Here is a 17,288-nt window from a genome sequence, read left to right on the forward strand (position 1 = left end):
TTCTTTGCTGCTGTGCTCACGGCCTGCTTCGTCCCTACGCTACCTGTCGGTTACTTTGTTGCTCCCTATCCGAACGCAAACATGTCGAGGCATCTATAAAGTGTACGTCCTCCGTCTTCGCATCAAGGATCACACAAGAAGAAGCAATGGAGAAAGGCGGCGGCGGAGGCGGCGACGACCCGGCGACGAGGGCGGCCGGTGGCATGTGCGACCGGTTCCTGACGTTCCTGACCAGGAACTTGACGATGAGCAGGGTGAAGAGCATCGCCGATGGCCCGAAGAATGGCGCCGGCGCCGGCCAACCTGCGATGGAGAGGGCAGAGGAGGGCGAGGAGGAAGACGAGTTCGCCATTCCAATCGAGAGGGCCGAGTTCGACTACGAGTTCGGCGGCGGCCATGGCGACGGAGGGTACAGCAGCGTGGCGACCATCCTTGAGGAGAGCGCCGCAATGACGACGACGACGACAAGGGACGTTCCTGAGCCGAAGACGGGAGCCGCCGCTGCCGACGACGGTCCGGTGGGGCCAGCGCCGGCGGCGATGGCGGTGGAGGAGACGAAGGTGAGGAAGTCGGTGACGATCAAGGAAGACCGGCTGCCCGAGCAGGAGGGCGGCACCCCGGCAGCGCCGCTGGAGCGGAAGAGGTCTCTGTTCAAGAAGCGGCAGGCGTCGTCGGTCGGCGGCGGAGGAGATGACGAGCAGCGGGTGCCGAGGCGGAGCGGGCTCCGGCCGCGGATACCGCCCGTGCTGCGGGTGCCGTCCAACATCAACGAGCGCTCCTCCACCTTCATCGAGGAGCGCAAGAAGAGCTTCGTCGGCCGCGGCGGCGGCGCCAAGCCGGCGCCGGACAAGTGAATTGAACGACCTCATCGCCGTCGGTGCAATGCATATAACGATTTGTATGTTCGTGTGGGTTTGGATGATGTACTATGATTGCTCACTGATCGTGTCCAAAGTTTGGGCTCGCTCGATCGATCGTGATCAACTAACTGTGAACACGTAACGACATCTCGTCTGGTTTGGATCGATCACCAAATGTTCTGCGTGTTGCGTTAGTTTTCGACGTTGCTGTCCACGCGAGGCTCTCATTTTGTAATAAAAGGCGATCGTAACACTAACCTTCTTCCTACCAAAAAACCTACTCGATATATAATGTTACGTGAACGTGCATCGCAGAGCAGAGCAAAAACCAGAGAAATGATCAAGTTGCAAACTATGAAGAGCCGCCGGAATCTCCCCGCTGCTGTCATCGCCGCTGCTGCCTTCGTCTTCTTCTTCTCCGTTGCGGCTGCGGAGCTGGTCGAGCACACCTTCGTTGTAATCACACGATGCCCTATCTCTTTCATGAATTTGTTACATCACAGTCTCATCGTATTTCTCTTGATTTGAAGAACACACAAGGCACAATCACTATATGCATGTGTATATTCAGGTGAGCGAGATGAAGATGACGCACACAGCAAGGAGACGCTGGTCACCGTGGTGAACGGGCAGCTGCCGGGGCCGGCGATCGAGGTCACCGAGGGAGACTCCGTCGCCGTTCGTGTCGTCAACAAGTCGCCCCACAACATCACAATTCATTGGTAACCTACACAAGTGTTGATCCAGACTTGACTAGGATATGGTCACCGAAAGACTTGTAGTAACTTAATGCCGGCAATTCAGAAATATGTTCCGAAATGAATTTCAATTTTTTTTTTGTCTTTTCATGACGCGGGCATGGAGTGAAGCAGCGGTTCAGCTGCTGGGTCGACGGGGTGCCGATGATCACGCAGTGCCCCATCAGGCCTGGTCGTAGCTTCACCTACCGGTTCGACGTCGCCGGGCAGGAAGGCACTCTGTGGTGGCACGCTCACGTCTCCTGCCTCCGGGGAACCCTGCACGGCGCCCTCATCATCCGACCGAGACATGGCGCCGGTTCGTATCCGTTTCCTAAGCCACACAGAGAGGTCCCCATCATCATAGGTTGTGAACTAGTATCACGAAAGCAGGTGTGCAATGTCTCTTGGCACCATGGTTCTCAGCTCAACTTGTTGTTGTGAATGGTGTCAACGATGCCAGGGGACTGGTGGGACATGGACCTTGATCAGCTGGACCGGAACATGATGGACGGTTGATAACCAGAAGGGAAGCACAATCAATGGCAAGCTTGGAGATCTCTACAACTGCTCAGGTAAGATCATACTATACACTACGTACGCATTTCCTCTGATCGATGAGCATTTTACGGTCTATCAAGAGGTAAAATCCATATCTGCTGATGGACTGTAAAAAAGGTTGTTCTTTGGTAATGGAAACGGAACTTTTTTTTTTTGCTATGAAATGCTTTAACTCTGAAGGTGCCGTGGAAGATAGCTACGCGCTGGACATGGAGCCTGGCAGGACCTACCTTCTACGATTAATCAACGCTGCGCTCTACTCCGAATACTACCTCGAGATCGTGTTGGAAAATTAGACAATCGCAAGAGTAAATTCCGAACTAGATTTATCATAACAAAAATAAAGCTTAGCGTACAAATCTCTAACATACTATACAACATCAAGCACACCAATATAATCTCAGAAAGCATGCTAAAATAGCAGATCAGATCACGGTGTACGTACTCAGTTGTGATGACAAGTGGTGCTGATGGAACGACGACGGTGTTGCAGATGGAGCGCAGCAGATGACATCAAAGACGATGGCACGCCGCAACGCTGGACTTGGATGGAAGACGAGCCGTGACAAAAATCCGGAGCAGTCGTGCGGAGCGCTTCCCAAAAACCTTATTTGCCCTCTCTCGGTGCAGGATCACAAGAGCAAGAGGTTCCGGAGACATACTCTCCCATTTGCCGGTGCACGCCGGTGCTCAAGATGAAGTAGACTACGGTGGCAGCACAGCAACGAGAAGAAGCAAAAACCCTACCTCGATTAGATGTGTTTTCGGTAGAGGCCGATAGGTCGTATATATAGGAGAACCCACGATCTCACGTCGCGATCGTGATCTAAACCGATTAGACTTCTATATATCTCGCTAACTTGAAGGTCTCGCCGGTGCACGTCGGTGCTCAAGATGGAGTAGACTACGGTGGCGGCGCAGCAGCGAGAAGAGGTAAAAACCTTAGCTTGATTAGATGTGTTTTCGGTCGAGGCCGATAGGTCGTATATATAGGAGAACCCACGATTTCACGTCATGATCGTGATCTAAACTGATTAGACTTCCATATATCTCACTAACTTGAAGGCCAAGTAACAAAAAAAATAAAATGGCAAAAGGAAACCGCACCACCGCAAGGTCGGATTTCAGTGGACCATTCATGCAGGTGTAGCACGCCGTACGCCCTGCCCCGCCCCGCCCGGCCCAGCGAGGCCTAGAGAGCGAGCGTGCGCGTGTGGAGCTTTCCTTCTCTCCTCACACACATAGCTTGGAGGAGTGGAGACAACCTCCATATTTATATTGATCATCCTTCTCCTCCACTAACAGTGTGAGACTAAAGGTTTGCACCACTCCAACTACTTACTCATACTCACATGGGCTTTTGAATGTGGGCATTTGAGATTTATTTGGAAATTACCAAGCCCATTATTTCATCGCCGGCCACAGGTTCACGGCGGTCGCCTCTGACACCAACTATGTCAACCCCTTCACCACGGACGCCTGCGCCCAGCGAGACTGTGGACGTCCTGGTCGTCGCCGACGCGGCTCCCGGCAGGTACTACAAGGTCGCCCTGGCCACTCAGCCGCCCGAGCCCGATCACCAGCTCCCGGTGGCGATCACGTACGAGAGCGATGGTCCGGTACAGGAGCAGCAACGAAAGTGAAGCTATCGTCGCGGTGGTGCCTGACATGCCTAACCAGCACGACAACGTCACCACCTTCTACTTCCACGGCAACCTTACTCGCCTGCGCCGCCGGTGCTGGCGCGCGCCGACGAGCACATGTTCATCACGCTCAGCCTGGGCTCCGTCTGCCGGCGCGGCGAGTCCTGCGAGAGGAGCGGTAGCAACGAGTCCATAGTTGGCGCGACCATGAACGACGTCTCCTTCCAACTGCCAACGGCCGTGGCGGCGTCGTTGCTAGAGGCGCACTACTACAACGGCAACGACACGGCCGCCGCCGTCGGCGTGGAGCTCCGCACGCTCCCGGACATGCCGCTGAAGGCGTTCAACTTCACCGACCGCGCGCATTTATCCCGTGGGGACCCAACGAGGCGTGGCTGGAGTCGACGGAGAGGGAGACGGCGGTGCGGCGGTTGCAGCACGGCGCGGTGGTGGATGTGGTGTTCCAGAGCACGTCGGTGATGCAGAGCGGCTCCAACCCGATGCACCTCCACGGGCACGACATGTTGGTGCTCGCCCAGGGGTTCGGTGGCTACGACGCCGCGCGGGACGTGGCGAGGTACAACCTGGTGGATCCGCCGGTGGAGAACACTGTGGTCGTCCCGAGGCTCGGCTGGGTTGCCATCCGATTTGTTGCAGATAATCCAGGTTCGTACAAAAATTTACTTATGTCCATGTATATACATCATCAGTGGACACCTCCCTGCCTCCACCTCCGGCGGACTTTCCGAAGTGTGACCCTGGAGAAGAAACTCTCTTGTACCAGACGAATCCTACCTCAAAATAATCTGAAAAAAAGTAGCATCCCCGTCTTGCGGCGGTGCTGTGGAGGAAGAGCTTCGGTGGCAGCTGCAAGCTGGCGGTGTGTGAGAGTACGAACACCGTTTGTTTCTTGAGTATTGACATGTTTGCTTGTCCAAGGGCTGGAATAATTTACGGTTTGTTTGGACTTTGGACCAACTAGCTCTGTTTGGCTCAAAACTTAGCATTTATCCTGTAAGAATAACAGGTGCGGAAAGTAGAGTAGAACGTCGGCCTTCCTACGAAGATCACGACGGTTTCATAGATGGCGCAGCAAATAGCCACGAGTTTGGTACAAATATATAGATGGGTTGTTTGGCATGGACTCCACTAGATTCTTACAACAAACTTATCTCTATAAAACAAAATATACAAGTATCTAACAACCTGATGAGTCCCAGGCTCCCAGCGCCACAATAGCCATCTACAATTACACCTGTTTGCACCGACGAGCTGAAATTATCATACAGTAATAGTAGATGCATTTGGCGAGATTTTTTTTCCCTACGAGGAGTTAGGAGTTAGAAGAGGCACGTGTTGTGGGAGGGCCAACCCCTCCTAACTCTTCGAAGAGACACGGGAAAAGGAGAGACGTGGTCACTACATCGGCCTCCACGACGAAGCCCATCCACGTCCCCGGTCATCTACTCGGCAGGTCGCATGAATGGAGGCCCTGGTCATCATCTTTGCCGCGCACATCCTCTCCTCGACCTTCTCCCCTGGCCCACTACGGGAGTAGTGAGCATTCATCCATGACGTTAGTACCGGTGGATTTTTGATTTGGTACTAACACGCAGAATTAGTACCGGGTTCAAATTTTCAGTCCTCGGAGGCCTTTTAGTACCGGGTCGCAACACCACCCGGTACTAATAGGTAGCTTTTAGTACCAGGTGGTGTTGTGATCTGGTACTAAAGCCATGGTAGAAGGTTGGTGTTATTGTCCGGTACTAAAAGTCTCTCCACGGATTACTTGAAAAGGAAAACATATCTAACTCCATCACATGTACTGTGTAAGTGAGATGGTGAGGAAAGTTCGAGTGAGGCTTGAGGTCGTGGCCATTTCGAATCCCACGGACGTTGCACGTGTGCGAGCCTCCGAGGGTTTGTAGATTTTTCCCCTTCTACCCTCCTTCCCTTTCATGTTTGGAGGAGTAACATCCCTGATGAGATGTGCGGTCATCAATGTGGGCAGTGTTAGTTCAAGGTGCTTGCAGAGATAGAGGAAAACTACAGGCTGGAATCAACGTGGACAGTGTGTTAGCACTATGACTGTGGCTAAAACAGCTTCGGCTATGCTTCTCTGATGGAGCGGCTTTTTTAGCTCTCTGGCTTGTCCGATTGGAAAAACGTTTGGCAAAACGGCTTCTCCTGCTTGTTTAAAATGGGTAATAGTGTGAAATGTCCATACTACCCTTAGCTTTTTTTCTTTATTTTTTCTCTTCTTTTCCTATATTTCTTTTCTTTTCTTTCCTTTTCCTTCCTCTTTTATTTTGCTTTCCCATTCTCTCTTTCTCCGCTCGTTCGGTCCCCATGCCAGCACTGCCGTCTGCTCCATGCCACACCGCCGCCCCTACCTCTCCTGCTCCCCCGCGCCACTTGTGCAGTCCAACCTCACTGCGCCCATGCTTGCGCCCTTCGGCCCTGCTCCGCTGCACCCGCTCCGCTGCACCCGCTCCGCTGCACCCGCTCCAATTTCCCTACTGCCGGCACCCTCCGACCTTGCTTCCTCCACACACCGCTGGCGCTCACCGCGTGCGCTTGCTCCCCCGTTGCCGGCACCCTCCAGCCGCGCCTCCTCCCCTACGCTGGCACCCTCCGGCCGCACCTCCCCCTACGTCGGTGCATGCTCCGTGATGCCTCCAGGCCTGTCTGTTCCCTCGCCGTGGAGGGGGCAAATCGGGGACTTAGGCCCAGCGAGTGTGATGAAGCCGCGGGGAGCCGGTTTTTTTGCTCCCACGGCACCGATCTACTCTAGAGAGTGGGGATTCCGGGGCTCCTTTGGTGGAGCTATTTTGCTCATGACCCTTTGGCAGGGCTTCACCTGAAGCTGATGGTGAAGCCGGTTAGGGCCCCGCAAATTGTGACCTTAGTCGTGCGGACAGGTCTCCACGGGTACACAGCAATGATGATGCAGAGATGTGGACCATCGCAATGACAATCACGTTGTCATAGTTGACAGGTCTCCACGAGTACACAGGGAGGACAATCACGTTGCCATATTTGACGATGGGGACAGCTCTGCCACTGCTGCTTCGTCTGTGCAGACTCAAGAAGCAAAGATACATGTACGGCATGAGTATCATGAGTTCCATCTTCTAAACAAGATAAGAAAAGTTTTTTTTGGGCAAAAAGAGATAAGAAGAGTTACAGAAAGCTCTCTAGCAATGATTTGATGTTACGGAAGTATTTTTTTCTTAAGTAACACTAAAGAAATTATTTTCCAAAAATTCTTCGCACTGCTGCACTATGGGTTTGATATTTCTAAAAATTTGATCATTTCTTGACGTCCACATGCTCCAGCTTATCAAGATTTTTTTAAGCACAAAATATTTTAGTACGGGGTGAATGATCCGATACTAAAAGATGAGCACGTTTAGTACCGGATTCGTGGTGCCAGTACTAAAGGCGGGTTGTACAACCCTTTTACCCGGTACTAATTCTTGGATCTGCAGTAGTGCTTGTATGCTAATTATTACTTTGGATATGTGTTTGATTCTTTTTTCCAAATTGGTGCACAGTTTATGACACGAGTCTCAAAAGTATGGATGTAAAAAATTTTCAGTTCTGTATAAAGTTTCGATACTAATTAGACTCAAAAGTGGGAATGCAGAAATTAAAGGTTTCTAACTATGGATCTTGACCTGTTTAAATTTCAGTGCAATGTTTTGGAATTTGGATATGGACCCATAAAGTCTGGATGTTGACAATTTTCTTCTTGTGACTTCAAAGTGTTTTTAATTTAAGTTGAAAGTTCGACTATACGTAAGTCTACAGTTAGGAAACTGAAAGTAAGGTGCTTTTGATATTTGAAACTTTTTTGTGCTTTTGATATTTGAAAGCTTTTCAAAAATATAGAATGGAGTTTTGTAAATATGATATAAAGTTGACACGAAGAGAGAGTTCTGCATGTGGTTTGGAAGTTGCTCTAAATTTAGTGCAAAACTTTATGTAATTCTAAGATTAGGGATGTCGAAAAGTTTTGTGGTTGGGATTTCAATGTTTGTTTAACTTTAACCCATTTTTAGTTTAGGATCTTTGATTCGAATTTTATTGAATGTTGGAAGTTGGATGGACATTAGGAAATCTAGCTTGCTAGGTGTGCATTAAATAGTCAGCGCCCAGGAAATCCTCGACTTTCTCCATGGCTTTGCTCCTAGATGTCCTCCACTTTCCCCATCGTCTGAAGATCAGCATCGTCGTCAAGCTGCAGCTGCTTGCAAAGGAAAACTGAGGTGACGACAATAGGCGGGAGCATCAATGGAGGCGTTTGGTCATCAACGTGGACATATATTGTATTTGTCGTGCATCGTGGTCAAGTGTTAGTTCCCCCTTTTCCCAACTTTGGTACTATGCAAAAAGAAGATTCCCCATCACATCAAACTTCACTACCGGACACAGGTTTTATGCCGAGTGCCAGGGGCACTCGGCGAAACCCAAAATACCTTCGGCAACAAATTTGCCGAGTGTTACACTCGGCATTTGGCACTCGGGAAAATTTGAGTCGGCAAAGTAGCATTCGCTGAGTGTTTTTGGTCGGGCACTCGGCAAAGCTTTCGCCGAGTGCCCAGAAAACACTCGGCAAACCATTTTTCCGAAAAGAATAAAAAAAAGGCACGCGGACACCGTCGGCCGCACCACCAGCACGTCGCCACCATCCACGCCGCCGCCGCCGCCACCACCACCACCACAGCCGGCCACCATCCATGCCCGCCGCCACCATCCACGCCTGCCGCCACCATCCACACCGCCGCCGCTGCCGCCGCCACCACAGCCTGCCACCATCCATGCCCGCCGCCGCCGCCGCCACCACCACAACTAGCCACCATCCACGCCCGCCGCCACCATCCACGCCCGCCGCCGCCGCTGCCACCACCACAGCCGGCCACCACCATAGCCCGCCGACCACCACGAGCTGCCTCCCGCCGGCCACCACGAGCTGCCTCCTGCCGGCCACCACCACCACCACATCTCCACGCCGCCGCTCTCGGGGCCCCTGACGGGAGTTCCCGCCGGATCCGGGGCCCCCGACGCGAGTCCCCGCCGGATCCGGGGAGGAGGGACGGTGCGGCGGCCAGATCTGGTTGGATCTGGGGAGAGGGCGGGGCGGCGGTCGGAGACGCCGCCGGAGAGAGGGGCCAGCCGCGCGAGGGAGGTAGGAGGGGAGAGGAGGGGGAGGGGCACCGGTAGGAGAGGGAGAGGGAGGGAGGGAGGGAGGGAAGGGGTGGTGGCGGCGGCGGTGGCTAGCCGGCGGCAGGGAGAGGGAGGTGGGGGGCCGGTGTTGCGCGGAGGAAGAGGAGGGGGGCGTCGGGCGGTGTTGCGCGGAGGAAGCTAAGGAGTCGGGCGGGTGGGGTGCTGGGTAGGGGGCCGGGGAAGAGATATATTTTTGACATTTGCCGAGTGTCCTGATCTGGACACTCGGCAAAGTTTTTTTTTTCATGTTTTTTTTACCGAGTGTCAAAAGTAAAACACTCGGCAAAGAGGGCTTTGCCGAGTGTTTTATTTTTGACACTCGGCAAAGCCCCTCTTTGCCGAGTGTTTTTAGCTCGGCACTTGGCAAAGAAAAAACACTCGGCAAATTTACGGTTTCCCGTAGTGCTTGCGGTACATGCATGGAGTACTACATGTAGACGAAATCAAAACCTAATTGCACAATTTTGTTGTACTTTGCGAGACGAATCTTTTGAGCCTAATTAGTCAATGTTTGGATAATAATTTACAAATACAAACGAAATACTATAGTTGCGCATTTATGGCAAAATGCAAACTTTGCCACTCCTAATTTGAGAACTAAACAAGACCATGTTTGGTCATCAAGGACAATACAGAGGTGTGGACCGTCACAAGGACAATACAGGGAGGACAATATGAATTTGACTGCCGAGGAGCATTTGGCATGTTTGATTCGAATTTTATTGGATGTTGGAAGAAGTTTGATGGGCATTAGGAAATCTAGCATGATTCGTGTGCATTAAATGGTCAGGGCCCAGGCTCGTTGCTGCTGCTTCATTTCGTACGTACGATCACCATGATTACATCTGGACGATCTGCCGCTTTGATGATCCTAGCTGGCTGTCGTCCTCTTGCCAGTGCAATGTTTATCGCGTGTTTTTCGATCCTATATATCCCCAGTGGGCTATCTCCTCTACCAAGATTTGTCATTTATAATACCACATAGAAGCACGGATTGGAGCAAAACTAAACAAAAACTGCAAGCTCTCAAGAGCTGGAGCGTCCCAATGGCGGCTACCGCTGCCATCGTCTTCTTCTCCGCCATGGCCCTCTCAGTCGGCGCTTCTGTTGTCGTGCACACCTTCGTTGTAAGCACCTCTTCCCTGTTTATGATCAATGAATTTGAACAATGCAACGATGATGTATGTATGCATATATCTGCAAGCTTGATTGGTTTGCACATTCATATGTAGGTGAGCCAGGTGAATATGACACACTTGTGCAAGGATACACTGGCCACCGTGGTGAATGGGCAGCTCCCAGGGCCAGCGATAGAGGTCACAGAGGGAGACTCGGTAACTGTTCATGTCGTCAACAAGTCACCCTACAACATAACAATCCACTGGTATTTAGTTTTAAGCACCTGCTTAACTGATTCCAATTTTTTATCAAGTGCCTGGTGATCGGAAAAACTAATTGGTTTCCAGCACTTTGAAGTCAATTCTTTTTTTTTCACAATTCTACAATATATATATTGTTGTGTTGTTTGGACATAGGCATGGAGTGAAGCAATGGCTGAATTGTTGGGCTGATGGCGTGCCAATGGTCACCCAATGCCCCATCCTGCCCAACCACAATTTCACCTACCGGTTCAACGTCACTGGGCAAGAAGGAACCCTTTGGTGGCATGCTCACGTTACCTGCCTCCGGGCAACCTTGCACGGTGCCATCATCATCCGGCCAAGAGACGGTGCCAGGTCTCGTATCCATTTCCCAATCCTGATAAGTATGTTCCCATCATTATAGGTTTGTGAATTATTCCACTTTTGGATCGTTTAAGACATACTCTCTCCGTTCTTTGTTTTTTGAATCGAGCCAAAAGACAGAGCTACCAATGATATTAAAAAGAAGAATAAAACCTAGACTGGCGAATAAAAAATAGAAAAAAAAGAGAGAACTGCAACAACAGCTGCAACAACCTCTTATTAGCATCTTCCATAACAACTTACATTGGAAACAACACACAAACCGCCACTCCATAAGGTCTACTAGCCGGTTAACAAAAAGCACCACCATCACTGGACATGTATATGTGTATGTCAAATTATAGGTCAATCATTTTGTCTGTTCTGGATACGTAGTTTTTACTATGTATCTAGACATATGTGTACAGCAAAAGTTATATAAAAGACAAAACGACTTATAATTTGGGTTGGAGGGAGTAGCACCTAGCAAAGTTATGTTGAGCTTATTTCTGAGTTGATGTCCTGTTGTGGCAGGGGAGTGGTGGGAGATGGATCTTGATGAATTGGACAGAAGAATGCGGGACAGTTTGTTTGATGATAACCCTAGTGGAGCCACAATGAACGGCAAGTTTGGAGATCTCTACAACTGCTCCGGTAACCATTCATAGGATACTTGTTGATGTACAAAAAAAATGAAACTTTCTTCTATACGACTAATTCCTTGATTTTTAAGGTGTTGTTCAGGGTTCCCTACCCCATTCAACATTTTGCATTTTGGCACAGTATAGTATACCCCTTCCTTGGGGTACGGTACCATATCAAATTCACTAGGGCCTCTTTCCTCTCTTTTTGTTGGCAACCCCTGTCAATGTATGTTTGATTTGGGAGGCTACCAATTCTGGAATTTCTTCTCGAGACATCCCCGTCAGTCAACTTCTCTTCGGGATGGGTCGTTGGTCTTTGTGGAGATAATGTGTCAGCCGTGGTAGAAGTAGCTCCCTGAGTAGGACTTAAACTTCATAATACTTCCCATTTTCAGGAAGCGGCGTACTCCGGGGGAATATTAGGCTCTATTATATCTATTTGCACAAATACCTCGACGGTTTCCAATCGTTAATACATAAAGTCCGATAAGCATGTCTTGGGTTGGCACGCAAATAGGATCTCCAATAGCGGGAGACAGGAGATTCATATGAGAAAACATAAGTAAACGGGCTTCTGCCTGAGCTTCCAAGGATAAAGGTAGATGAACAGCCATTTGATCCCCATCAAAGTCCGCATTGAAACCCCATTGACACAATTATGAGTTTGATTGAGTTTCCGTTACTTGACCAAACAAGTTCCAATTCCGTTATTTCAACTACACCAAACGAATTATTTTATTTTGTCTTACTCGTTATCAGTGGGATCCGGGATACTTTCCGCAATAAATATATCGCAGAGTTAGCGATGGATTGATTGAAAAGAGGTAGGGACTGGTCTCGCTGCTAAGGGAGAAGGAGACCTCTATCGGAGCCTCTTTCGTTTCGGGATAAGGCCTGGAAGAAGCAGGGATATCGATCAGGCAGGGGCGGGCTATATGAAAAGGTTAGGGGTGAAATGAAGGGGCAAAGGAAGACGGCTATGTGCTGAACGTGGAGCCCGGAAAGACCTACCTGCTTCGAATAATCAACGCTGTTCTCTTCTCCGAGTACTACCTCAAGATCGCCGGGCACAAGTTCACGGTGGTTGCCACCGACGCAAACTACGTCAACCCTTATACCACGGACATCATTTCGATCGCCCCCGGTGAGACTATTGATGCCCTCGTGGTTGCCGACGCGCCACCCGGTGGATACTACATCACAGCCCTCGCCAACCAATCGCCAAAGCCCGACCCCCAGATACCAAAGTTGGTCACAAGAGGCACTGTGTGGTACAGCACCGGGCACGTCTCCAGCAATGGCACCGCACCTCCAGTGGCACCTGAGATGCCCGACCAGCATGACACGATGGCCTCCTTCTACTTCCATGGTAACTTGACCAGTTTGAACGACACACAACGGCTGCTGGTGCCGGAGCGTGCCGATGAGTCCCTGTTCATTACCGTTGGCCTGGGCTCTATCTGCCGGCGAGGCCAGACCTGCAAGAGAAGTGGGAGTAACGAGTCCATCCTTGTCGCGACCATGAACAACGTCTCATTTCAGCTCCCTGACACGAGCATGCCACTGCTAGAAGCGCACTACTACCACACCGGTGACATGGACATGCTGCAAGAGCTTCCCGATAGGCCGCCGATGGTGTTCAACTTCACCGACCGGGGCTTGATTCCATGGGGCCCGAAGGAGGGGCAGCTAGAACCTACGTCTAGGGGTAGCTTGGTGCGGCGTTTTCAGCATGGTGCTGTGGTGGATATCGTGTTCCAAGGCACGGCGGTGATGCAAAGCGACTCCAACCCGATGCACCTGCATGGTCACAACATGTTTGTGCTTGCGCAGGGTGTCGGTAACTATGACGCGGCGAGGGATGTGGCCAAGTACAACCTCGTTGATCCACCAGTGAGGAATTCCGTGCTCGTCCCGAGGATCGGCTGGGCTGCCATCCGGTTTGTGGCAGACAATCCAGGTGCGTATAGGATTTCCATGTCTAGTGGTACATGTGACATGGCCTTATGCATGTGAAGGTTAAGTCTCACTCACAGCATCATAATGCTTTGCCTTGTATTTGTACAGGGGTATGGCTCATGCATTGCCACTATGAGTTCCATTTTTCGATGGGCATGGCGGCGATATTCATTGTAGAGGATGGGCCGACAGTGCGAACATCTCTCCCACCACCACCTTTAGAGCTTTTGGCATGTAACCATGTCCATCATGTTGTGCCAAATGAGCTCTACCTCAAAACTACAGAAACAGAGTTTGCCGGTGTCAACGAAGTCTGAAAGATAAATTCTACCATGCATCAGTTCTTAAATAAAGAAAGTATTATTATGAATTATGAACATTGTTTCAACATGAAATAAGATTCTCGAATAGAGTTTCCAGTGTGCTTCAGAGTTAAGAGTGAATCCAGCATGCCTCCCCTTGGTCGGACCAGGCGATCCTCGAGTCCGATTGCCTGATGATGCTGGAAATGTTTTGAGCTCATCTTCCTTGCCGCTCCTTTGTGGTGCCTGTTATTCGTGAAGCTCAACTACTGGGAAGGATGGCAGCTGAAAAGCTGAGTTAGTGCATTTAGGAGAAAGCAGAACCAAACCATGCACGAGCTGAGTTAGCGTATTTTAGCCACTACATCATGTGAGTGTTGTGTTATGTGTTTCTGAGTCGCTCTAAATTTAGTGCAAAACTTTATGTAATTGTAAGATTAGGGATGTCGAAAAGTTTTGTGGTTGGGATTTCAATGTTTGTTTAACTTTAACCCATTTTTAATTTAGGATCTTTGATTCGAATTTTATTGACACTAAATAGAGAATTGGCCTTTAGTCCCGGTTGGTAGGGTGCATATCTCCCGAAAATCCATCCGGGATAAACCAACCGGGACAAAAGGGGGGTCTTTAGTCCCGGGTCTTTCAACCGGGAGTAAAGGTCACCCTTTAGTCCTGGTTGGTGTCACCAACCGGACTAAAGGGCCTGCCACGCCAGGCGTGGGACAGGCCCTTTAGTCCCAGTTGAGTTTCCAACTGGGAGTAAAGGGTTACCCTTTAGGGCGCCCTGCATGGCACCCTGCCTGGTGCCTGAAATTTTCATGCATGCATCACGTACGTAGTACCGCAGCCCTTTTGTTAACCTTTAGTAGTTGAGATTTTTTTTAGAATGAAATCAACTAGTATTTAAACGAATGGGATTTTTAATTATACAATTACTATATATATACACAATTCATATACACAATTCAACTAGTACAAATCGATCATAATTAGCGCGTATTATATATACAAATAAATCAAAGTATCTATCTACAATCTTCCCGTCGAGGTGTTGCTGATCGGAGTGTCTAATTGTCGTCCATCGTAATAAAATTCTCCTTTTGGATTTACCACCTCGTCCATTAGGAATCCAATGAGACCTTCACATATTGCCGCTACTCTTTCTTCCTTCAAGAGTCCTTGTTGAATATTTAATATCTATAATTTGGAAATTTGTGAATGTTACACGAACAAATACATATAAGGAGCTAGAAAATAATTAACTAGTAATAGTTTGATTTTACGTACTTTAAAGTTGTGCGGCGTCATCTTTAGTCCCTTGGGTCCCATAAAACTGTGCATGTGCTCACAGATGTAGTAGCCACATAGATTATTCCCGGGTTCCTGTCTTAAGCACTTCAGTGCGGAAAAAAATAAGTTATGAAATATTCATGTTATACAATGTAATAAATGTGCAGACTTCATACGTACCGGAAAGTCTGTGTTCCATGTAAGTTTTTCTTTGAATGGACCTTTGTGTGTCCTTATGAATTGTTTCCATGCGCTGCGGATTAGAATAATGAATGATATAGTGTAACAGGGATAAAATTTAGGAAATAAACTTTTGCATAGAGGTAAAGGTCCAGAATTATTACAAGCCTAGCATGTCTTGCATGTCTTGGTACTCCACCGGATCTTTCCTCAACGAATCGAAGACAGTGACATGGCTTGTTTCAGGCTCAATTATAATAAGGATCCAGTGGAAGCAGTGTACGTAAAATGTTCATGCATATTAGAGCTAACTAACATGTAGAGATAAGGAAAAAGACATCAAAAGTAGACGGTATACACACAGTTATTTGAAGTTGTATGGAAGTAGTATGATATCCTTGAATGTTTGTTTGTCTAGGAAATTGTATACTTCCACCAAGGTTTTTTCGGCGCTAATTATATCTGCTGTTGGTTAACTACAGATGGATCCATGAAGCCTATATGTAGGTACGTCTTTCGGCGGCATGTCTGAATTAGCATCCTACATAAAATGGAAGACGAAGTTAGTACGGTGACGCACGCCAAAATTTACATGTAGAGATAAACGGACACTTACAGAACCCAAGCGCTAATCAGAGAGACGTCCAGGGCATCATGATGGTACACTTCGTATATATCCTTGAAGTCTAGCCACAGCACTTTCTCGCCTTCACCGTAAAAATCTATCGGTTTTACCTTCAGGCCGAGCATCTCCCTCGAGTCGGCGGATGCCATCATGTACCATTGATGGAATGCGTACATCTTTGTTGATAGCTTCCGTACCAATGAAGGCTTTACTAGAGGTTTGCCTAACTCATAAGGCCATCTCGGCTCAGGGGGCGATGCAGTTGGCATCTCAACTTGCCCTAAGCATTCATCAAGTCCCAGACCTGTTTCTTGCATGAACTTCAATACTTCTGCTTGTTGATCCAAGGGCATTGCTGCTACCCTTTGAGCGTCTTTTTTTGATAAATGGCTGAGGTCAGGGACAGCACCACTGGAAGATGACTTTCCTTTCCTTTTATCCTTTTCATCAGCCTTTACTAAAGCCCGTTCATAGTTTGATAAGAGTGGTATCCTTTTCTTGGCTCCTTCTTCCATCCTGATAAAAAAGATTAAATATCTTCGATTTACTGGCGGTGGCTCCATCTCCCTTACTTTTTTTTGTCGGGTTGTTTCTTGAACCACTCACTAGCCTCTCGTTGGATTTCTGCCCACTGTTCCGCATGAGTCATTGCCTCCCAGCATTCCATTTGGGAATTGTTGTGCCATAATGTAACGACCCTGGTTAAATCAGCCGAGTTAATCCTAATCCGAGTCCCTAATCCCGCTAACTCAGCACCCCTGAGCTTAAGCGCTCAACCTCCAGTTCCCGGTCTCGACCCCTGAAACCCAACCAAAACCGCCGGTTCTCTCTAAGTCCAAAAGCCAGTGTTCCTTCAACCTTTGGAGCTGTGGGAGAGCCAGAGTCTGGAAGTTGGACCCACAACCAGATCCCACGAATCTCTCGGGTCAAGTGCGCCAGAGCAAGCGTGCGCCCTGCGTCAGAATCTCTCCGCCGCATGGCTTAACCTCCCCGACAAGCCCCGCCTCGCCCAGTCGCCGGCCATGACTAGACGGATCAGCGCGCCTCCTTCCAATCGCGCGCAGAAGCGCCCAGCAGACTCTCTGCCTCGCCTCATCTCGCTCGCAACCTCGCCGGCCATGCCAGGCGCCCTATCGCTGCTGCGACCAGAGATTGGCCGCTGCTGCGCCAGACCGCCTCGCCTCCCACGCTCATCATCTCACCTAGATCCCCGGCCGCGCGCGCCCCTTGTCGATGCCGCCTTCGCCAACCACGGATCTAGCAGTGACAAGTCCTTTTCCCGCCTCGCCAGTAGTATGCCCCGGCAAAGCCGCTGGTCTGCGCCTGCTAGCATCACCACTCGCCCTATCACCTCGCATGCAGCGCTCTCGCCTGCAGTGCCCCTTCCTTCTTTCCTGTCACAAGCTAGCCCCCACCAATCCTTTTCTTCGGCAAAACCGCACCTGCATAAGCCTTGTCTCCAGTGCCCAATGGCCGAAGACGCTATCCCCGAAGCTCTGTTCCGCCGCCCATCGCCGCTTAATCGCCGCCATGG

The 17,288-nt window shown here is 49.7% G+C and overlaps 1 protein-coding gene and 2 pseudogenes across 1 annotated transcript; all 3 read left to right on the forward strand.

Annotated features, from left to right (window-relative positions):
• Nucleotides 1–103: 103 nt before the first annotated feature.
• Nucleotides 104–1,062, forward strand: LOC101774023. The gene has a single exon (XM_004979777.3). The coding sequence runs from the start codon at nt 147–149 to the stop codon at nt 852–854; it is 708 nt and encodes a 235-aa protein (XP_004979834.1). The 5' UTR covers nt 104–146; the 3' UTR covers nt 855–1,062.
• Nucleotides 1,063–1,196: 134 nt separating this feature from the next.
• LOC101764032 lies at nt 1,197–6,687 on the forward strand (annotated as a pseudogene).
• Nucleotides 6,688–10,004: 3,317 nt separating this feature from the next.
• Nucleotides 10,005–14,133, forward strand: LOC101764440 (annotated as a pseudogene).
• Nucleotides 14,134–17,288: the final 3,155 nt, after the last annotated feature.

This window comes from Setaria italica, chromosome VIII (genome assembly GCF_000263155.2).
Source record: "Setaria italica strain Yugu1 chromosome VIII, Setaria_italica_v2.0, whole genome shotgun sequence".
Classification (NCBI taxonomy): domain Eukaryota; kingdom Viridiplantae; phylum Streptophyta; class Magnoliopsida; order Poales; family Poaceae; genus Setaria; species Setaria italica.